The following is a 22865-nucleotide window of genomic DNA, read 5'->3' as shown; positions in this document are numbered from 1 at the left end:
TGTACCAAGCTGACAAATCCACTGCAGCCTGTTCTCTAGTAACAACCACAAGGTGACCTGTTTAGACAGTTCATACTGGGGTATGTTTAAATACAAACTAAACCAGAAGGGGTGATGTGAGGCAGAGAAGCGCACACAGACAGCATGGGAGAGGTGACAAGAAATAGATGCCAGCAGCATTTTGCAGAGGAGCGCTGTGGGCTGGCTACACCACCTGTCCTGCTACATTCCAACTCCTGAGCAGTGGTGAGGGGAAAGCAGCCTGAGTGGTTCACTGGGGGGAGTCACAACCGTCTTCTGGAAGTGTTATTTTCACCAGTAAGTGACCAGCTTATAAGCTCTTCAGATAATAGCCTTTTAATTGTACATAAGAGTCTTTAACCATCAAAACCCGCTCTGCCGCCCAAGCAAATCTCCCCAGCAGAGGGGCAGCACCTTACATGTACACTTGTGGAGGAGGGGCGCGTCTTTCTGTGCTGTGTATGTTTTGTGGCTCTGTCTCCTGATACTCATTTTAGATTTCCTACTGTTTTTTGGGCGAAGGCACAGGGAACCCATGCTGCTGTCTCGTCAATGCTTGGGTCCAGCGCATGCTGCCTGTTGCTTTGGATAGTGGACTCACTGGGGTGGGACATCCCTTCCTGTCCTCTGTCCTGTATAGTCACCTCTTTGTAACCACCTCTGTATTGCTACAAAAGCTAGAAAGCACAGTTTTGCATCGAACTTTTTATTCCCTCAGCCAAGAGGAAATCCCTGCCAAGGGAAAGCCGAAGTATTTCTCTGAGGGGAAAAAAGGTCTTTGGAAAAATACTGTTAAGTACAGTAAGCTGGCTTGTTATTCACAGTTCATCTTTTACGCCCTAATGTCATGCTGTGAAATAGGCTGAAGCTTGCCTGCCAGATATTTAAAGCAGCTTAAAATTTGAATGGTGTCCTGGAAAAGAGCAGAGCTGCCACACATGCTGCTGGTTTATAAACGGCACAGAATTTGCTTAAGCTGGGCTGCTTGTAGCGAAAAAGGATGCTGATGACTGGAGAGATTGATTTGCCTTTCTCACAGATGTGCTTGTCTTGGAGTAGTGCCTGGGGGAGCGTGACTGTGTGGAAAAGCAGCACGTCAGAGCAGAAATAATGTCATGCAGCCCAATGACTGCAGAAGATCCCAGCCCGGAGCTCGCCTCGGGGTATAAAGCCGGCAGACAGAGCAAAAGTAGCAGCGAGCTGCGCAGGAGAGAAGCACAGGCTGTGGAGGACAGGAGCATCCACCCGCTCCTGCTGCTTGCATGCTGTGCTTGCAGCCCCTGGGCTGAGCGAGACGGCGTGAGCGCTGCTCTTGCCGATGAGTTATTTCCAAACTGGAGGAGCAGAGCGGTGCTTCGGAGATGTTGTCCTGTTTTGTGTGGCTCTTCCTCCCTGACGTGGTTAACGCCTTTGCAATGCTGGGAAAGCTGCCCCTCAACGGGAGCCTGGAGAAGACTTTTGTAATCCCGAACATCTCAGGTTTCTTTCCCTGGGATAATGACAGCCTGGCTGACTGGCAGAGCTTTGTGGGCAGGAGCCGGTACGGAGCGGAGTCCCAGAGCGTCACAGTGAAAGTCCTGCTCATCGCGGCGTACTCCTTCATCATTGTCTTCTCCCTCTTCGGCAATGTCCTGGTCTGTCACGTTGTCATCAAGACCAAACGCATGCACTCTGCCACTAGCTTGTTTATTGTGAACCTGGCTGTAGCCGATATCATGATCACGCTCCTCAACACGCCTTTTACGCTGGTAAGACTGGGGCACAGGTGCTGTAAAGGCATCAGTTACTTCAGTGACCTTTTCTTTTTTACGCCACTATAGGCAGTGCATGGATGTTCTGCAGATACCTGTCCAGTCCAAATCACAGAGATCTGAGTTATGGGAAACTCAATGTGTCTTTTTCTTCTCTAATCCCTGTCATCTAGTTGAAGATTTGAAATTATCCATTTGTTAAAAGTGGTCCTTTCAAGATAGTACTTGAATAATAATCACCTCACAGTGATTACTTAGTGCTTTGTAGTATCTGGTCTGGTTTTTTTCCTCCCCTCTCTGAGGTATTTCTAAGGTAGTACTATGAGCCTCTCGACAAAAAAATTAATGCTCACCATCGTTTGACAAGCTGTGTTGAAAAGCTGTAGTTTCCTTTAAAGTGAGATAAGATGTATAGGTCAGCCCTATCCTGTAAGGAGGTCTTAAAAGGGAAACGCAAATGATTTGACTCAATAGTTAGGCTGCAGAAGGACACGCTGTGGATGAAACGGAACAGAGCTTTGGTACCGTGCTGCGGAGCTGTCCTGGAGGGCATTGCTGGGCCACTCAGCAGCACTAATGTACCTCTTCAGGGTTCAGAAGCCAGAAAAAGAAACAATTATACAAAATACCTGCTATTTTAAACATACCTTTTACATAGCACAAGGAATTATGTGCCAGAGGTGTCTCAGATATCTATAAGCATGTGGAGATGGTGCGTGGGGTGCACAAAACTAATGGTGTTCTGGTTTTAGGCTCGTTTTGTGAACAGTACCTGGATCTTTGGGAAGGGGATGTGCCATGTCAGTAGGTTTGCACAGTACTGCTCCCTCCACGTCTCTGCCTTGACCCTCACAGCCATTGCCCTGGACAGGCACCAGGTGAGAGCTCTCTGAAGGACAGATGGAAAGCTTGGGAGGGTGTAATTAAAATGGGAAAGGATGATCCTGTGTCCTTTCCTTCTCAGCTCCCGGTTTAACGTATCCCGGTTTATGATGCCTTGCATCAAAGTGGGAGATGGGAGATGTCCATTGCCTTGTGACTGCTTCCAGCTGGGGAACAGGAGCTTTTCTGCGGTAGATAGTCCAGGAGCTCTCAAACAAGGAGAAAGTTCAAGATCCTGACTGGAATTCACGCGGGCAGCTCTCCTCTGGGGTGATTTGCCCAGCACCATGGATGTCGGGACATCCCGGTTAGCTTCTGCAGCTCTGTCTCCCTTTGCTCTGGGACGTCTCACCCCTTGTTACCCCAGACACTGCAGAGCTGGCTGTAGCACACTGGTGTTGGTCATTAGCAGAGCTGTGGCTTGCTGTTGATAATGGACTCAAAACTGCGGACAGTCAGGCACTATCAGTTTGGAGTCACCCAACAACCACACAAAACAGTTGACATTTTCTGCTAGAAAGCTTCTCATTTCCAGAAAATACACTGGCTGTCAGAAGCATCCCCAGGGAGATCTGGATAAATCACAAACCTGTGTTTCTTTGGGTCACCAATACTGAAGAGTCTGAGACTATTTTCTCCTCTCTTTTTTTTTTTTTTTTCTCCCCCCCTCCCCACCATTCTTCTGCTATTAAGTAAATTGAACCTGGAAATTAACATGTGTGAAAGACCCCCCAGTACCCAGTTTTCCCCACCTAGACACAAATACTGAAATGTGAGGGTAGGGCTGTCATCTTTACCTGTTTCCATGGAGCAAAAATTCAGGCTTTCATGTACAGTTTACAGTCAATGGGAGCTGGGTGAAGACTGTGCTGCTTGCATGCTAAATTTCCACATTAAGTAATAGATTTAAGGCTGAAAGACCACATGAAAAAATGATATAATTATTTCCTGAAATATCAATAAGCCTGAATATTTGTTTATTTTGCACAGGTTATAATGCACCCTCTGAAACCTCGCATATCTACTGCAAAAGGTGTTATCTACATCTCAGTAATCTGGATCATGGCAACTTGTTTTTCCCTACCACATGCTATCTACCAGAAACTCTTTACCTTTGAATACAGGTAAGTTTGTGCCTTGATTTCCTCCACAGCCTCCCTGGAGGCCAAACTCTCAGTGGTTGTACTTTGGCATCTTCTATTGAAAGCCCTGAGCTTATGTTGAGGTCAGCCAAATATGGATCTAGTCTATAAGTTTCATCAGATTCCTTTTGCAATGGCTGATATCCTGTCCTTGTTTCTACTTACAATTATTTTATCTTTATTCTGTCACACTAATCCCATGAAATAGGCTAAGGAGTTAGAGGGTCTGGCCTGGCCCCTCTAGACACTGGTGTTTTACACGATGTACCAATTTGACCTGTTTGGGCAGACCAGGAATGGGGAAAAAACCTAAAACCTAACAGGTTTTAATCTACTCTTTAGCCCTGGGAAAGTGAAAAAACCTGCCTCAGCTGCTTGTCCCATAATTGTTCCATAAAATGCTGTTATGAGCCTTGATATTTGGAAAGTGCTTTAATGAGGGAAGGATCTTTAATGTGTGCAGATACTGCGTTTGTGTTTGCCAAAGCACAGACAATAAAAACCTGCTTCTGTGCAGCTGGAAATTTTGTAACTGATGAAATTCATAAAATTATCATAAGGTCATGAATGCCTATGAGAAATTATCACCATATTGCTCATAGGCTGCTCACAGGCTGAAGTCCTTGGACAGCAGAGTTCTGCTTGACTGTGACACGTGCTTAAACGAGGTGTCTGCCTCCAGGCTTCATGGCTGGAGCCCTCATGCATCTGCCTCCTCGTTCCTGATGTATTTCTCCCGCAGTGGCCAGCCCCATGCTCTCTCACCTCCTGTCTGGTATCTTCACTTGCAGCGAGGAGGTTACCCGGTGCCTGTGCCTGCCGGATTTCCCCGAGCCTGCTGACCTCTTTTGGAAGTACCTCGACTTAACAACCTTCATTTTGCTCTATGTCCTGCCCCTTCTGATCATTTCTGCTGCCTACATGACGGTGGCCAAGAAACTCTGGCTGCGCAATGTCATCGGGGATGTCACCACTGAGCAGTACTTCGCCCTTCGCAAAAAGAATAAGAAGACCATAAAGATGCTGATGCTTGTTGTCATCCTCTTCGCAGTCTGCTGGTTCCCCTTGAATTGCTACGTTGTCCTTCTCTCCAGCCAGACCATCCACACCAATAATGCCCTGTACTTCGCCTTCCACTGGTTCGCAATGAGCAGCACCTGCTACAACCCCTTCATCTACTGCTGGCTCAATGACAGCTTCCGATCAGAACTGAAGGCTTTGCTCAACATGTGCAGAAAACCTCCCAGGCCCACAGAACAGCGGCTTCCCTCCACAGTCCTGTCCTACCAACTGGCTTGGCCAGAAAACACCAACTTCAGGAGGTTACAGGCCCCCCATGTCCTTCCACCAGCCTCCAACATCCAGTCAGGAAAGACAGACATCTCTGTGGTTAAGCCGATAGTAGCTGCAAGCTGAACAGTGGCCCTGTAAAATCTGTGCAACCACATGGGATAAAACCAAGCAGGAGGTTCTGCAGGAGGTAGTATGGAAGAGCGGCATGTTTGATGCAGGCTGATGATAGTGGCATGAAGTCCCTAAAGGGGAGAAAGCAAACTCCTCCCGGGAGGGAGGGAACTCTCTTTGTCAACTTGACTTTGGGCCAGCTTGCAGGGTGGGACTCTTTGCATGTATGTCGCTGTTATCTGCATGACTAAGCCTTTTCACCGCTGGGGCTGTGTGTGTGTTTTGCTGGTACTTAAAACGCTAAAGCAAGAATCTAATCACATCAGGCCTCCCTTCCCCTTTTCCATCTTTTTGTAGCAACACGGCAATGATCGAGATGTAGACCTTTAGGCTGCTGGCTTAGATCCAGTGCAACTGGTTAGGAAGCATCCTTTCTGAACTGGTGTCTGAAAAGTCCAGATCTGTTCAGAATGAATGAACCGATGTGTTTCACAAATCCTGGGGTTTTGTGGAAACAACCTCAGAGAAGTGGGAGGTAAGATGGACGTTGATAAATAGAAGAGTCCCTTACATTGCAGGCACTTTTTCTAGGTAGGGTAGAAGAAAAATGGATGCCTCTTCTTTGTGTAAGGAGACGGTGAACACCAACCTGTCCGCTTGGCATCTGCTGCCCGTGCTAAATCACACAGATTTTTTCTTTCCTAAGATAAAGTAATGAATATTCAGACAGGTTTTCTTCAAATAGAGAAATAAACCCCTAAGAGCTACTTTGGAGAATGTCGGACATACCACCCATAGTTGGAGAATGGGTAAATACACACGAGACTGAGTTTGGGCTAGGACCTTTCGATCAGAGCATCTTTGCATTATTGTCAAGTGGCAGCTAAAGGATCCCACACTCTAACATTTTAATTTGCCTTTGAACGTTGCTCTCTTATCCCATAAAGTGCCTGGGAACTTCTCAGATCAGGTGTTCAGGACATTTCATCCCAACTAAGATGCTAGCTCTCTACAATCAGTACATAAATGAATTGCTTTGAGAGAACAGATGATATCTCTGATAGCAAGTAATACAAACGGAACATTTCTCTGCAAGGTAGCCTCTAGTGATCGCACAATTCTGGTACATTTAAAGACAAGCGTGCCATCTCCTTCTCAGGGTGGGCAAGAAAATTCATGTGGCTGCAACTGTCTGGAGTAGTTTGCAGAACTTAATGTTCTTAGCAGAAGAAAAGCTGATTTTGAATAACAAAAAATAGGGGCATTCCAAAAGCTGTACCTTGTAATGCACAGGAAAGCAGTAATTCTCAATTAGCTTGAATGTCACACAAGGGTGCCCCATTCCACATTCAACTTGCAGCAGCCAGCAGTGAAGAGAGAAAGCTCTTCTTTTTATAAATGGCTATAAATGGCAGAGAAAAAAAAAAATAAAAAGAAACCCTGTTTTTCCCGATGTCCTGTAATACACTTACATTTCTGAAATCATTTTAAGCCTTGTGCAGCTTTTTCACACCGAGTATTTAAAGAGACTGAAATGCCTGCCACTCCTTGCAGCTAGGCTGTCACAAGGTGTTACCAGTCTCTCACTTTGAATCCAGCGCTGTTTTACGCCCCTTTATCAAGGCCCCATGGATCAGAGTATTCTGTATCACTGATATGCAGAATCAAACCTTTCCTGCTGCCTGTTCAGCCCCGTAAACCAGCTCCCTTTTCCTCCCTTAACATTTGCAATGTCAGCCCTGAAGTGGTCAGGCAGTCAGACTAGATGATCATCGCAGGTCCCTTCCAACTGAAATTCTACTATTTACCAGAAAATAAGCCTTTGGGAATGCTAAGTACCTACGAATCTATGAATTTCAAAGAGGAAAGTGGTGAAGGGGTATTTTTAAAACCATAGTAACCTGGACATACTCTGAACTGCTCTAAATCAGACCCATTTCCCATTTTGGTTGCACAAGACCTAACCTATGTGTTCACTATAAGAAGAATTCAATTAACATGCCATGAGAGAAGCAAGGACCTCGGCCCGTTTCTGCGCCACAAGAGAGAGAGGTCTGGTAGTGTTGGGAAACCCTCTTCGGGAGAGTTTGGGAAGTTAGCCCACCGCCTCCAAAGTCCACTCATTGGACATTATCTTTTCATTTTTCCCTTTGCCTCTTCCTTTCTTGTAATCACAAACTCCAATTTAATTTTGGGGTCCCTCATAACCCCTTGTAGTCATCTTATTTCTTTTTGACTATTAAAACATTTCTCCCAGATACTAAAGTATTTTCCAAGAGAGGGAAAGTGTATGTGTGCACATATGGGCAAGGGATAAAGCAACAAATTAGATACTACATTCGGTTCCCTCAGTCAAAATAAAAATGGTCTGTTTATGTGCAGTTTCTAGCAGCAAATGTTCACTCATTGGTAGCAAAGAGGAGAGAGAAGAGCGCTGAGGAGGAAGCTGAGAGGGGAGGGAGCGTGTGGTGGCAGCAGGGGGAAGAAGGGACTGAGAGGCAGGACACAAGGGCAGGGGTTGGTGTGAGGAACGGCGATACAGGGAGCCAACGCTCTCTTCTTCCCACCTTAATTTTGTCCCAAGTTTTGTAAATGCCGAACAAAACTATTCTGAAGGCTACGTCTTTGTAGTTTTGTATTCATTAATAAAAATCTTTCTTTACTTGGGTTTCTGGAATGGCTTTTCTTAGCTAGAAGCTAGCAATGAACGGAAGAGCATCCCTGTCTGGGGCAAAAGGAGAGTGAAAGCAGATCAAGAGACCCTTCCCAAAAGCATCGTTTCTTCACCCAGGGAAGCAAATGGTCAAGGCTACAGTTGAGTTTACCTATGGAATCACCTGGCTCAGGAATGGAAAATGTCTTCTTGTGTGTTTGGGTTTTTTTAGAGAGTCTGCCCCTAGGGAAATGCGATGTTTCAAATCTTCATATAGTATCCAACATTTTGCAGGATTTTTTTCTCTGCTTGGTCACAAATGACTGGAGAGAAAAAGTTTGCCTGGAAATCTGCTTCTGAAGGTTAGATTGTGCTGGTAGCTTGACCTTCTGCTTTGATCCTTCACAGCATCTCCACATGCCTCTCATGGCTTCTGCCAGACCAACACTATGGTGGCTCTGTCCTGCCGGCATCCCCTGCCAGCTGCGGGGAGCCGAGTGAGCACGGGGCTGGGGGACTAAACTCAGAAAACTAAAGCAAGGCGTTTTCAAAGTATGATCCTGCTGCTGTCAGTCTTATCAAAGAGGGGAGGGAAAATTTTTCGTTTGCATTTTGAATTCATCCCTTTACGTTTTAATGCTTTATTTTCTTTTGTCACTTCTTTTATTCCTTTTTTCCAATGAATCGGTAGCTGAAAAGACTCAAGCACAAATACTTACTTCAATTGCCATTATTGTTTGTTGTCTGATAATGACTCTAGTTGAGTTAGATGTCCAGAGTTGCTTTCTTGCCCGTAAATCATTGCTTTTCAGTTTTGTCAGCATGGTGTCTTTGATTTGTAGTACTTACCATCATCAAACACAGGCAGGAGTTTACACTTTGCACATCCCACAGGGACAAGACTGATGAGACACCAAAGGACCTAAAATTTTGAGGGCAAAATGTCTCTCGGTATCCCTACCAGAGCAGGACATGCTGCCGTGACTGCTCTTGCATCAGCTGTCATCCCATCATTCTGGGGACTCCTGGGAAGTCACTGTGACTGGTGTATGGACCTTAGTCCTACTGGCCTTGCTGGATATACTGGCAGCTCCATCTGAGGGAGCTTTTGGTGTGAGAGAGGTTGCGGGTTAACGGTCGATGGGAGCTGACGGACAGGCTGGCAGCAGAGGTGAGCCTCAGGCAATGGTCTCCTACCCAGTGCTTTAATACAGCTTTGACAAGCCAGAACCCTTTGGAATGAGCCATAATTTACATCAGAGGTCTTTTGTTTCCCCTTTCAATGAACACAGTGCAGTTGTTTCCCAGCACATACCTATGTTATAATGGATTCTGCAGTTAGATCCTTGTATCTAGCTTTGTCTGGGACCAGGGACTCGTCTGAACTCAGTAAGATGTTCTTTCTGAAGCTGAAGGTAACATCTTCAGATTCACCATTTTTGGGTGCAGTTGTCCTTCTTCAAAGAGAACCTTGCTGTAACTCCAGGAGGCAAAATCCTCCATTTCCCAATCAAATGCTCCAGGTGGCTCTGAGCAGGGCTCCTGCAGCTACAGCTCTGGGTCCTGCACCCCTGCACCAGGCGGAAAACCTCCCTCCTCCAGGCTCTGCCCAAGCCTGGAGCTGGGCACAGCAGGGCCATAAGACGTGCTGAAGCTGTTTGACTCAATTACAGAGCACAGGAGGGATGGACCCAGTAAAAAGAAAAAAAGAGGCAAATTGGACAGTGAGCCTTTACAGCCTGTCCAGGAATGAACCAGTGGCCAGTGGCCAGCAGCAGTACAAATTTTAGAGAGAATAGGACAGAAGCTTGCAAGAGAAGGACATGGTTAATGCACTAGAAACGGTGCCCTTGAAAACTGTACATAATACACTGTGCTACAACGTACTTAATGTGGTACACAGCGGTTTCTGATGAGCATCTTTCCTAATTAGCTATTTTTCATTTTCTTCATATCTGATCTGGGATTCCGGAGAAACATTTTGCATTCACTGGTGCCTCTGAAATCAGTGGGGGTTGTGTTCTGAGCACACAAAGTGCAGTATGATCGGAATTTTTCCAAAACCATCAGGTCCTGGGTAATCTAAATTGGGTGCCCAGGCTTCACAGGTATTTTCTCATTCTACCCCAGCTCTGTTGCAGACCAGAGGGTTCTTTTAAAATGTGAATACAGCGATTGGTATGTAAACTGCATTCAGATGCCACCTTGGTGAGCATGAAGGGATGGTCTGAGTGATGATAAAATGAGATATGTGTACAGGGTGGATGTTATCTTCTTCCATTTTCTCTTTTGTGTGTGTTTGCTCGCTGTGGCTTTTTGTGACCTTTTGAATGTTGGTGTTATGCAGTGCTTTGAAACAGGTGATTTAGTAGCTAGCCGTAGAAAAACAGACCTGCAAGAACAAGCCTGGGGGGGTCTTCGGCGTGAGAAGGGACTGGCTGCTCCAGATCATGCTGTTGGGAGGCTTTTCTTTCCCCTCTGGGAATATAATGAATCAGAGCTAGCCATGAGGCATTATGGAAAGGGGAGGTCATTTTGACTTTCCGAATTTCCTAAGCAAGTCAGTTCTCCCTGGTCTCACCCTCATAGCCACATCCTTGGAAGCACCAAGTCCTGTGTGCGTCCGGGTGGCCTGGCCAGGCTGACTCAGTGTGACACGGAGCTCAGGGATGCTGGCTACTGACCCCTCGTTATGCCTGTTGGGTTCCTTGTTGTTGACAACGACGAACTGGATTTTGGACGGGTGTTTTGTACTCTTCAAGGGTTAATGGTTAGTTTTGTTATCTTTTCCCTCAAAATCTTGCCTGCTTCTGCTTCCATAAACTTCAGGCAAGGCCTGCTGGTTTTTCCCTTCCTTTCCAGTGTCTTTATAGACACAGACTGTCCCCCTGTTGGGGTGAAGGAAGAGCAGGGGTGCAGGGGACATGCTGTGACCTTGTGGCCATCCTCCTGTCATCGCACCACAGTCCTCTGCTCACAGCGTTACCGGAGCGTGGCTCTCTGGCCCTGGGGTAGTGTGTTCCCCCAAGCTCACTGGTTCGGCTGCTGTCAGCCATGTCCTTGGCTATCAGTGTAGGTCAGGCTTTTAAACCTGGCTCAGTTGTTCCCTCTGGAGCTTTCATGCAGGTGCCTGCGGAGCAGACTTGCAAACGCGGCGGAGTGGTGCCTACGGGGTAACGAAGAGTACGCGAGGCACTGAAATGCTGCTCGTTGCACGAGACCCACACAGCCTGAGCACAGGAGTTTTGTGGAAAAATTTCTTGCATTTAGAGAAGGCATCATCTGGCGTATGAATAAGGGAACTTGATTAAGTGCATGTAGGTAAAGTTAATGCTAGCATCTCCGAAATCTTGAGTGGCTGGCTTTGCAAGTTTCATGACTTAAAGGGTGCCATGTTTTTTGTATTCGAAAGTGAAATTATTTGTATTGACAATACTGTGTTCTTATTTTTCTATTTCCTTGAAAAATATCATAACAGACCTATGAAAATTAATTTACAAGTTCTAGGAATTTATGAATGTTAATTCTGTTTCTAACACCGTTCCTAGTGTTTCATTAATTTTCTCCATGTAGAATTATGCAGAGACTTTGAAAGGGAATGAAGATGGTGCCAGGCTGTATTTGGCAGCTGCTGTTATTCAGAGGTCTGTTCCCTGCAGCCCCTCGACCCCTTGCCCTCTGTCTTGCTGGAGGGGACAAAGGGGACAGTGACTCACCAAGACCTATGAACAATCTGGGAAGCCCTTGGGGCTGGTGCAGCTGCTGGATTAGCCGTACGGTGCCCTTCTGCTGGGTTTTGCTGCACACACCACCAGCGCCTGGGGCCTTTGGCTTTCCTGGGCTGGAAAAATCCCAGTTTGTCTCCCTGAAGACAACCTCCCTGGAGTGTAGATACAGTTAGCTGTGAGACTATAGAGACACGACGAGATAATTGGAAAAAGATTTATTATTGAGAATAATACCTAATTTATTATTATGCTTTTCTGTGATTATTTGTATCTCTGTGACACTCTATTCTCTTTGTTACCCAGTGTCTATACCTTTTCTGGTGTACCCTGTGCCAGGGTCCAGGCGCGTTGCCTGCAGCTGCACCGTTTGGAAGGCAGGTGCAGGTCAGCCAGCGGGCTTGGCTGTGAGGCAGCCTTGGCAGAGCAGCAGCAGAGGTCACAGCATCTGTGACCCGTGGCAAACCATGGGTCACAGACCTGAAGTACGCTGGCCCAGGGAGCCTGCATAGCTGATAAACCTGGATGCACGAATAGAAAGGAGGGAAGTCCCAGCCCTGGTGTAGAACGACTGTTTGGTACAAGAGGTCAAACATGGTGTGGTGAAGCAGTGATGCAGCAGAAGCAGCCTCCTGGATGTCAGCTGGGCTGTGGCCGTGGTGATAGGGGTGCATGGGCACTTCTGATTTGGGTAGTTGCTTTAGCATGTGGCTCGATAGGTATGGATTTACTGGGTGCAGGTGTCTAGTTGTCCTCCTGTGGAGCTGCTGTGATAGATCATTCTCCTCTGCAGAAACAGCTCCTACCACAGGCTGAACATCTGAGCTTCTTGTCAGGCAGCCTTCCTCCAAATCTTGGTCCAGTGAGGATGCAGCTGGTGCTGTGTTTTTTAACCAGCACTTTGCTTACAGATTCTTAGCAGCTGGGGAAAATCTCTCTTTTAAAAAGTGTTATAGTAGGCAAATAGCTAAAAAATGCAAAGGAGAGGAGTTAGTTGCCACCATTTCAAGACTGAGAAAGGCAGAGATATGATAAGTATGTGTTTGAATCAGAAAAGACAAACACAGATATTAAAAAGGACTCTCAGGGTATTTTAAACCTAAAGTTTAGGCTGAATAAAATGTTCGGTACAGTTATATTAAGTAATAACCACCCTTGCCACTTGAGAGCAGAGAAGTCTGGAATTCTCAAAAGCATGAAAACTGATCTAGAAACTCAAATGCCTCTAATTTTCAGCCACTTCAGCACGGAATGAAAAAAGTAGGTAATAATATGATGCTGACATGTATCTTCTCAGCATTCAGCTGATGCCACAAGAATTGGTATGGGTCCAATACTATTGAATATCTTTGTCAGTGACACAGACAGCGGGATCGAGTGCAGCCTCGGCAGGTTTGCAGATGACACCAGGCTGAGTGGTGCAGTTGATTCACTAAAGCAGGGGTCCTCAAACTTTTTAAACAGGGGGTCGGCACGCGGATGAAGTGGCAGGCAGCCATCTGCGGCTGCTTGGTTTCCCCCCCCAACCCCCAGCGGGGCGGGGAGGGGGGGTCTGTAAATACCGGGGGGCGGATTGAGGACCCTGGGGGGGCCGTATCTGGCCCGCGGGCCATATTTTGAGGACCCCTGCACTAAAGGATGAGGGGATGCTATCCAGATGGACCTTGACAGGCATATGGAGTGGGTTCATGTGAACCTCATGAGGTTCAACAAGGCCAAGTGCAAGGTCCTGCACCTGGGTTGCAGCAACCCCTGGTATCAATACAGGCTGGGGGGTGAAGGGATGGAGAGCAGCACTGCCGAGAAGAACTTAGGGGTACTGGTGGATGTAAAATTGGACATAAGCTGGCAACGTGTGCTTGCAGCCCAGAAAACCAGTTGTATCCTGGGCTATATAAAAAGAAGGGTGGGCAAAAAATCAAGGGAGGTGATTCTGCCCCCTCCACTCCACTCACCTGAGACCCCACGCGGAGTTCTGCCTTCAGCCCTGGCGCCCCCAGCACAAGAAAAACCTGTTGGAACCGGTCCAGAGGGGAGGGCACAAAAATGATCAGAGGTTGGAGCACCTCTCCTGTGAAGCCAGGCTGAGACAGTTGGGGGTGTTCAGCCTGGAGAAGAGACTCCAGGGACACCTTATTGTGGCCTTTCAATACTTAAAGGGGACTTTTAAGAAACACTTAATTACATATTACCAGGCCCTATAGCAAAAGGACAAAGAGAAATGGTTTTAAACTGAAAGAAGGTTGGTTTAGACTGGATTTAAGGAAGACAATTTTTTATGATGAGGGTGGTGAGACACTGGCACAGGTTGCCCAGAGCAGCTGTGGCTGCCCCATCCCTGGCAGTGCTCAAGGCCAGGCTGGATGGGGCTGGGAGCAACCTGGTCTAGTGGGAGGTGTCCCTGCCCATGGCAGGGGGCTTGGAACTAGGTGGTATTTAAAGATCCCTTCCAATGCAAACCATTCTATGATTCTATGATTCCACTACCTGCATGCATTTTTCCTGAAAAATGATGCCTGAAACAGAACATTTCAGGTACTCCCTGCCACATCTCAAGTGGAACAGGAGAGCCATCTCCCATGCTTACACTTGGCATTCCTCCTGTAGTAGTCCAGAGTGATGAAGGGGATTTGGACAGTGGAGTTGGGATTTGATTTGATTTGATTTGATTTCATTTTGGTTTGGTTTATTTTAATTATTTCTTTTATTGGGGTTTTTTATTTATCTGCATCACAGATAATGTGACTTACAGTGTCTTCCCAATTAAATCCTTGAATTCAAACCTTCCCCAGACTCTTCATTATAATATTTAACGTACACTAGCAGTAGTCTCTTGGGAAGCAGGCCAGCTCTGTTGTAGTCTCGAAGACTTTAGGGGCAGAGCATGAGCTGCCACTGCCATTAGACATTGTGGTGCTCAGCAGAAAAAATCCACAACTTTTTTAATTCCACTACATGTGGTTTTTTTGTGATAGAGAAATTTCTGTTGCAGCCAAAAAAGTCATTAAATGAGGGGTTTTTTTCTTCACCTACGCTTTTCTATGCCTGCAATAATTAGCAGTAAGCTGGCTCAGAGACTGTCTCATCCAAAGGAAAGCAGCAAATAGCTGAAGCATTTTGCCTGCATCCAACAGAGGGATATTTCATAAAGCACAGACAAAACTGACAGCGCATAGCACAGTCAGAGCCTCTTGCTGTAATACGTGAAAGGAAGCCAGCGCTCCTTGAAGCATGCTGAGATCATCACCCAAGGAAAAGATGATAGATTTCTCCTACACAGAAGAAATTAACATCAGCTTTAGTGGTGGGGTTTTTTCCGGTATTGTCTCTGAGTGCAGGGCAGCCTACCCCTTCTCCTGTCAGCATGGGATGAATATGTTCTCCTCTTGATTGATGGAGATGAGAAGAGGGCTGCTAAAAATACAGCAATTTCCTGGAGCTTCAGGAACGTTAATGCCATCTCTGCACTATCTTTACTTTCACTGTTCTTATGGGGAAAATGTCGAGAGGTTCCAAAGATTTCAGAAATCACAGTTTTCTGATAAGAATAAACCTCTTCCTAATTTCCTTAATGAATGTATTTAACTAGCCACAACTAGCTAATACAAATGTGATTTTCATCTCTGGAGCTCAAATCACTTAGCAAAGGTTGATGCCACTGTCTACATTTCAGTACCACAAAGAGTGAGCAGTTACTCACCCCTATCATTCAATTACTGAGATTCTTAAACATTTGCATATTGCATGTGAAACTTCAAGATGTTTTTTGATCTATTTTGGGTAGACCACAATTAAAATAGTCTGGCTATGTCCTTCACAGAAGTCATTAATGGACCACAGTGTGATACCCTAACATCTTTGTCAGCTACAGATGTCTGCTCTGTGGAAGAAGAGACTCCCCAGCTTGCTCCAAGGTGCAACCTACCTTTGTTGGGTGAAGCTGCTGAACTGGGAGCTCATGGTGAGCTTGGCAACAGCTGGATGAAGCTGTACAGCTCTTGGACATGAGTAGGTAAACCTACCCAGCACTGAGCCACGTGTGGACTAACTGGGTGAGTTTCAGCTCTGTTGTCTCTACTTGTGCGCTGCAAGCACAGGCATCACAGGCAGATATTCCCACTAAAATTAGATCTTCATGGACTTAAAAAGAAGTAGTGAATGGCTGCTGTAAAGTGTCAGGCAGTGGAAAAGTGTTTCAGCAGCTTCGGGCGTGTCTCAGCCCTCTAAATAGACCGGCCTAGAAGCCGTATGTGGACACAAAGAGTTTAGAATAGCAGTTTCCCAGGAGACTGAGAATAATTTATTATTCACGACTGCCGTGTTCATGAATCTCTTGAGTGCTGATGAGACGGTGTAGCCAGCTCTGCTGCTGATGCAGTCTGCCAGCCTTGTGTCAAGGCCACCGGGCTGTGACAGCCGGCACCCGCGGAGGCACCCACCTGGTGCGGCAGCTCCCAGAGGCTTGGCCAGGGAGCTCGCACCTCCCGCAGCCGCTGTGTCTGGTAAATCATCGCCGGGTAGCTTGCAATCCTCTTTCCTGGTCTTCCTTATACCACCAAAGGGGGACGAGAATGGGATTCTCCCCAGCTTTCCCCACCCTGCAGAGCAATGGCAGCCCCTGCTCCTTTCCAGGGTAATACGGTGGGCTGGAGAGTGGGTTTGGGCCGGCATTAGAGAAACAGAAACAGGGAAATGCTTTGGCCTATCCTTTCTTCTTCTGGGAATCGTGTTTCCCCCCAGCCTTCCCTCTGGTTTGCAGGCTTGAAGGGATTTCTGTGAGCTGCTGTGAATCACGGTGGGGTTAAACCTCTTGCCTCAAGCTCAAAGCCTTTTAACGACACTTAGGGAGGAGGCGGGGAGGATCCAGTCATCGCTGCAGCTGTCCTGACCACAAGAAAAATCGCCTTAGTCTACAAAACAAGTGCATGGAGGGTTCCACACCCTTCAGGCCAGTCTCTCAGCCACATCTTAGGTGTACCATTTCTCCGCAGGCTGTGTCTGGCAGGCAGGGCTTTTTAGGACGAGACAGGTGTGCCCATCCAACTAAAGAACCGAAGGTCTACAATCGATTCCAGGCTTTAAGGTGTCAACGCACTTGTTTCCACAGTGTGTAGGCCTAGCTGCAGCTATGTCATGGCACACAGTCCTTGCCTCTGAGCCCCGAGGGTCACAGGGATATGGGGATATTAAGATATAATTACATTTTTTAATGATTTTCAGTTGAAAGTGCTATAATGTCACGTTTGCCAGAGGCCACCAGAATAGTTTTTAATAATATGAAGCTAAGGACATGCATTGGATGTCTAAAAACGTGGCGTTAGAGTCTCTGAAGGTACACAACGTGATGGGATATGTTGGAGGGACGTGTAGGGTAGTGGGAACCAGACCGGTATGGTCTCATGCCTGCTGCCTTTTGGGAGCAGCTCTGGAAGCGGACTGTTCCCAGAGGCTTGACCATAAGTTGCCTTGGAGAGAGCCCAAGACAGGGCTCAGGAATGAGCTAACATTTGAACGATGAGGGCAGCAGGGACCAAAACCTTCAGCTGGGTCCCTGGCACTCCTGTTTGGCAGTGCAAGCACATTCCTACTGTCGAGCACCCAAGTACCCCTCGGGTCTGTTCCCACCCTGCAGCTCAGGCTCCAGGCACAGAGGGGCTGTTCTGACCTGTGCAGCATCACAAAATTCTCTCATCCCAGTTTAGCACCACTAAGAGGGAAAAAGCAAACAAATACCCCAATTATTTTGTTGCTGGTTGAGAGATTTCACTTCTGTTGCTTTGGTTATCTGAAATTTTTAAGTGTGCAAGAGCTAAAGCAATTAAAACCATAGTACAAACACAGCAAGCCCAGGCTGTTTCATCCCAGGACTGGGTACCTGTTCAAATGCCTTCAAAGGCACCTACCACTTTCCCTGGACTACGTGGGGAGTGAGGGTCCGACTTTAGAGGACTAATTCAGCGGGCAGCTGAGTTGGGCGGGAGCTTGTTCATTGGCAAGGGATTTTGTTTGCATGAAGGTATTTGGTTAATCTCAATGTTACAACGAGTTTGTAAACAGGTGAGGCGGCTCACATCAAAAAATCTGGAGACACAAAAGAGATGATGCAAATTTTACTACCAAAAAAATAAATCAAGTGTTACAATGTGAGCTGTATGTCACAGTCCTTCAGGGGAGGGTTGAAAACATGAAAATGTTTTGAAGCAAATTAATATGTGAATATTTAATGATATAAAGCCATAATAGATTTATTCTTTTCATTACAGTTTGTCACTTAACAAATAGACATTTTTCGTGTTTAATAGAGTAATTACTTTAAAAAGTATCCTAGTAATTTGGTATATTGTCCTGGTTTCAGCTGGAATAGAGTTAATTTTCTTCTTAGTAGTTAGAGTAGTGCTGTTTTGGCTGTGATGTGAGAACAATGTTGATATGACACTGATGGTTTCAGTTGTTGCTGGGTGATGTTTATACTAAATCAAGGACTTTTTGGTTCCTTGGGCCCTGCCAGCAGGAGGGCTGGGGGGGGCACGGGAAACTGGGACGGGACACAGCCAGGTCAGCTGACCCAAGCCAGCCAAAGAGGAATTCCATACCATATGACATCATGCTGAGTATATAAACTGGGGGAGGAAGAAGGAAGGGGGGGACATTTGGCATTACGGCGTTTGTCTTCCCGAGTAACCGTTACGTGTGACGGAGCCCGGCTGCCCTGGGGATGGCCGAACACCTGCCTGCCCAGGGAAGTGGGGAATGAATTCCTTGCTTTGCTTTGCTTGCGTGCGCGGCTTTTATTTTACCTTTTTTTCTCCACCTTTCCATTTTGTTATTATTGTTATTGTTATTATTGTTGTTCTTACCTCTTTATTCTGTTTAGATTATTAAATTGTTCTTACCTCAACCCTTGAGTTTTACATTCCTTTCCGATTCTTCTCCCCATCCCTCAGGGTGAGGGGGAGTGAGCGAGTGGCTGCGTGGTGTTTGGTTGCTGGCTGGGGTTAAACCACCACATATATTCAGTCAAATATTCCATTGCGAGGAAAAACGAGCCAAATTCCAATCCAATGCTTTGATAACTTCTCTCTCAGCCACCCAGTTGGCTTTGATGTGATTGCCTTAGAGTTGCAACAATGTCCAGAAAATCTCTGATTCTTTGAGCTATCTACTATCGTTTTCATTATTATGTTCCTCCAAGAAGCATGCTTTGTTTCCTAAGTTCTGCCTCACCTGCAAACTTGCTCAGTTCTTTCCCAAAAAGCATCTCCCTCTAGAGAAAATCCAAAAGGAATAACTAGCTTTTGAACAGCTGTACCACCAACAATTGCATTTCCAGATGTTATAGCCTTGGTACCTCATCGTTGTACTAGCTAAAACAAATAACTCTATGGGCTGCACACTTGTCAGACCAGATAATCTCCTGAGAGGTGACTGTCAGTCATTTCACAAGGTAACGATAAAACAATAAGGAAACCATTTGTGTGTGAGGATAACAATCCTCGTAACATTTCAAGAAATCCCTTAGGACGAAAACCACAATGCTGCAAATGTTCCTGGAGGAACCACAGACTGAGTTTCAGGTGTCACCACATTACATTATGCAGCATCCACCCTTAGAGCAGGACTTGTTTCTCAGCTTAAAAATCAAATATGTTTTAGGCAACTGTAGCCTGCTGAAATCTCATGCTCTGTTACAGTTCTCCATTACTTTAACACAAGGTGAGAAAAATGAACGTTTCTCTCATTCTGTTTCTCTGGAGTCAGTATTTCTTTGATACTGATGGAAAGTCAGTGTTGTGTAACATTATGGAATTGTAGAATTTCTTAGGTTGGAAAAGACCTTTATTATTATTAATAAAGGTCTTTATTATTATTATTGTTATTGTTGTTGTTATTGTTATTATTATTATCACTGCTAAGTCCACCACTAAACCATGTCCCTAAGCACTGTGTCTTTTAAACATCTCCAGGAATGATGGCTCAACTACTTCCCTGGGCAGCCTGGTCCAGTGCTTGACAACCCTTTCAGTGAAGGAAGATTTTAAAAGAACAGTAATATTACAAAGTGAAACTACAATTTCACTCTTTAGTTTGCTTCCCATTGCATTCATGAATGATACAGCTTTCGGTTACAGGATTACATGCCAGGTTTTCATGATGCTCTGCCTTATCTGATTTACAGAACAGTGTTCAAAAGCAGTTATTTAATATTTTCTTTCTCCTCTCTATCAACTATGGGTAGGTATCCTTTTCAAACCCTGCTCTACAGGGAATTGATTTCTTCAGAGCACTTTAGAGTGCTTTGTTGTGGCACTCAGTTACATTGAGGAAACCTTTGCTTGTTCTGACACTTAACATTTTTTTAGAATGTCCCCATTTCATGAAGTGGTGTTATCACCCCTTTTTTATAAAACGGGGACAGAGAGAAACAGAGAAGAGCAAATGCATCTTGTACTCATGATGCCTGGAACTGAGATTATGAGAGCAACATGGTTCAAAATCATGTATAGAAACAAAGGAAAATTCTTTTGTGTGTCATTTCATTGATGCCTGGATATATTCTCAGAAAGGCTGGAAATGTAATAACTTCTTCTAATCCATCTATCTGACAGCAATGGTAGGATGCTGTCCTTCATGCATAGTTAACAAACAGGGCAAAAATGGGAAGTTTTGCCTAGGGATTTGAATGTTTGCTAACAGCAGAGAAATGATGAGACTTAGGACTCCCCCAGCACTTGGGAGGGGTCACACCTTTTCCATCTTCTTCTTCTGGAGGTGTTGTCTTCTCCCAGATTTTGGCTTCTCATTCCAAGCCAGTACTCCATTCCTTCAACTCTTGCAGTCATTTTGCCCTAATGCAGCAAAGGCTGCTTTTTGCCCCATAGAATTTCTTTGTCTGCTTCCCTGACCTTCCTGTGCACAAGAAAAGTATAATTTTTTTAAAGGCTTAAAAACACAGCCCTTGTACAGAGCCCATTGCTAAGTCTATATCAAATTTCATCTTCAAAGTAATGGGGAGAACAATTTGAGCTTTTTGAATAGAAATGTGCTGGAATATCTCTCAGGCATCCTCCTTTATTGTTCTCCAAATGGTTGTCATTTCCCTGCAGAGGCTGCTTCTATCGTCAGCTTAATAATATTAATCTCAAGGGGCAGGAGAATGATCTGGCTGTCCTTTGAATTTAAAAAGCCCTGGTTTGGGGCAGGGTTTTTTGCAAAATACGAAAGGTCTTCAAAGGTTTCTTTCTAGTGTTAAGAGCTGAGAGTGGCTCCCAGATCCTGCTCTTAACTCTTCCCCATGGAGCTTTCTCCTTAAAGAAAAAGTGCTGCATCCTGCACAGTCCTTGCACAAGTGCAGAATGTGCCTAAGACTTCTGCTGCGACAGGGACAGGCAGGCTCAAAGTTCCTGCAGTGAACAAGTCCTGCTTGAATGGTACTCAAGGCCCATGCAGGGGGAAGGCATTCTAGTTGCTCCTAAATGATGGACAATTGCATTACATTCCTTTTTTTTTTTTTTTACCTACCTGTAAACTGGCAGTGCCTCCCTTGCTGCACTGAATGTCCCAGCTGGCCTCTCCTCTAGACAGGGCTTGTTGGTTGAACCTTCTTGGAAAAGAATACCACAGAACTGCAAATGGGGCAAATTAACTGGCAATTTAACGTCTGCTGAAGTGCTTACCCTCACCAAAGGGTCAAAGTGGTGACAGTTAAAAGTACAGATACAGGGAGTATCTGTAACTGGCAGGTCTCTCAGGAGAGATGGGACTTGTCTCACTGTTACCTCACACACGGAGATGAAGAGCTAAAGTCAAGCAATCACTGACGGCTAGTTCCACCTGACCTGCTGCCTCAGGCTTTCTCCTGCTTACTGTTTTCTTTCATGGCTCTTTTTACGTTGTAGTGGAAGAACTGAGACGAGCTTCTAGTGACATTCTGCTGTGTCTGGCCCACTGTCACTTCAAATACATCATTTGTGAGCTGCAAGGTCTCACATGAAGCCCCCAGAGGAAATCTCTAAGTAGGTCTTCATGACCTTCAGCAAACTTGCTACCAGCAATGGTCCAGCAACTCCACCTCCTGCTTTGCTGTTACACTCTCTGAGAACCAGGAGAAGGCACTCCTCCCTGCCCCCCGAGGTGCTCAGTGCTGAATCAGAGGGCTGTGAGCTCAGGGTTGCCTCATCATTTGCCGCACTGAACTGTCTTGGGAACACAGAGACAATGCCTGAAGCCTGGGAGGCCACTGTGGTCTGGAAGGACATCAGTGGCCGCCGACCACTCAGCCTCCTGCAACAAGCCTTGGCAGAGGAGAAGGTGTAGTAAGGAGGAAGAGGAGGAGGAAAGAAACAGCTCAGCATTTCAATGAAGGTATTTCAGGACATTTCGTACCTTATCCTTGAATTAAAAACTGACCTGTGATTAAACCCTAAGGAGCACAGTGCTGTAGCTTGGGACGACTACATTGGTTGCTAACGCCAGATAGCCTCCCTGACATATACTTTTGACATTATCTTTCCCCCCATCTTTTGATGCCGTTCTGAAGACACAAATATCTTGTTCAGAGTGTGGGAGTGATGCTCCTTCCCTCGAATGAGGGAAGCCGGGTTTTGCAGCACTTTGCTGTCTGATCTGTGAAGAGGAAGAGGTGAGAACTGCTGATGTTGTGGGCCTTTGGCAGCAGCTCTGAGATGTCAGAGCTCATCGGTCCTTCTACACAGCAACGGCATGTGAGGAGACGTGCTTCAGCAGGAAGCAGTTTGTCTAAGAAAGTAGCTAAAGGTGGAGGAAAACTGTTGCTGCTGCTACGGGAGTATCAGACCCCTCTGGGTTGGTAGACAGTGTGCCTGGATTCCAGCTTTTCATCCCTCTCGTGAGCCCGTGAGCCCAGGCAGGGTCTGGGAAATTCGTGCTGAAGTGCAGCTCAATGCCAGGCTGTGAAAGCAGGGAGCTGTTCTCTCTCCCCTAAAGAATGACCTTTCCTCCAGAGGAAGAAGGGAAATCTCTCTCCAGGAACTTGTCTCTACAGGATGCTGTGTATGAACAAGGAACTTCAGTCTGAGCAAAAGTTGTCCCTTTCTTCTCTGCAACTCGGACCACTGTGGCTATGGCCGTTGTGATGGACCTCCTCCAAAAGCAATGAAGTGTTTGACCAGCACTTCTGGGTCTCAGGTCAACATGAGGAGGTCCAACACACTTCCCAAATGACCAATATGAGGTGCTCCTCTGGATACCCTGTAGCTATATGGGTCTCTGTGTCAGCAGGTATCAGACCTGGGGGAGCTCCTGGAAAAGC

At 46.0% G+C, this 22865-nt stretch overlaps 1 protein-coding gene across 1 annotated transcript; it reads left to right on the top strand.

Moving 5' to 3' along the window:
- The first annotated feature begins 38 nt into the window (after positions 1 to 38).
- On the top strand, positions 39 to 7862 carry GPR83 (G protein-coupled receptor 83). Its single transcript, XM_014276332.3, has 4 exons — positions 39 to 1769; positions 2525 to 2650; positions 3645 to 3778; positions 4588 to 7862. The coding sequence occupies exons 1-4, from the start codon at positions 1383 to 1385 to the stop codon at positions 5210 to 5212; spliced, it is 1272 nt and encodes a 423-aa protein (XP_014131807.2). The 5' UTR covers positions 39 to 1382; the 3' UTR covers positions 5213 to 7862.
- The last annotated feature ends 15003 nt before the right edge of the window (positions 7863 to 22865 follow it).

The sequence above is a fragment of the Falco cherrug genome, chromosome 2 (assembly GCF_023634085.1).
Source record: "Falco cherrug isolate bFalChe1 chromosome 2, bFalChe1.pri, whole genome shotgun sequence".
Taxonomy (NCBI): domain Eukaryota; kingdom Metazoa; phylum Chordata; class Aves; order Falconiformes; family Falconidae; genus Falco; species Falco cherrug.
This window is presented reverse-complemented; position numbering and strand designations above follow the sequence as displayed.

Coding starts and splice junctions, on each gene's coding strand:
- GPR83 (XM_014276332.3), top strand. CDS start 1,383: ATGTTGTCCTGTTTTGTGTGGCTCTTCCTCCCTGACGTGGTTAACGCC. Junction 2,651..3,644: donor TTGCCCTGGACAGGCACCAG/GTGAGAGCTCTC, acceptor TATTTTGCACAG/GTTATAATGCACCCTCTGAA. Junction 3,779..4,587: donor CTCTTTACCTTTGAATACAG/GTAAGTTTGTGC, acceptor CTTCACTTGCAG/CGAGGAGGTTACCCGGTGCC.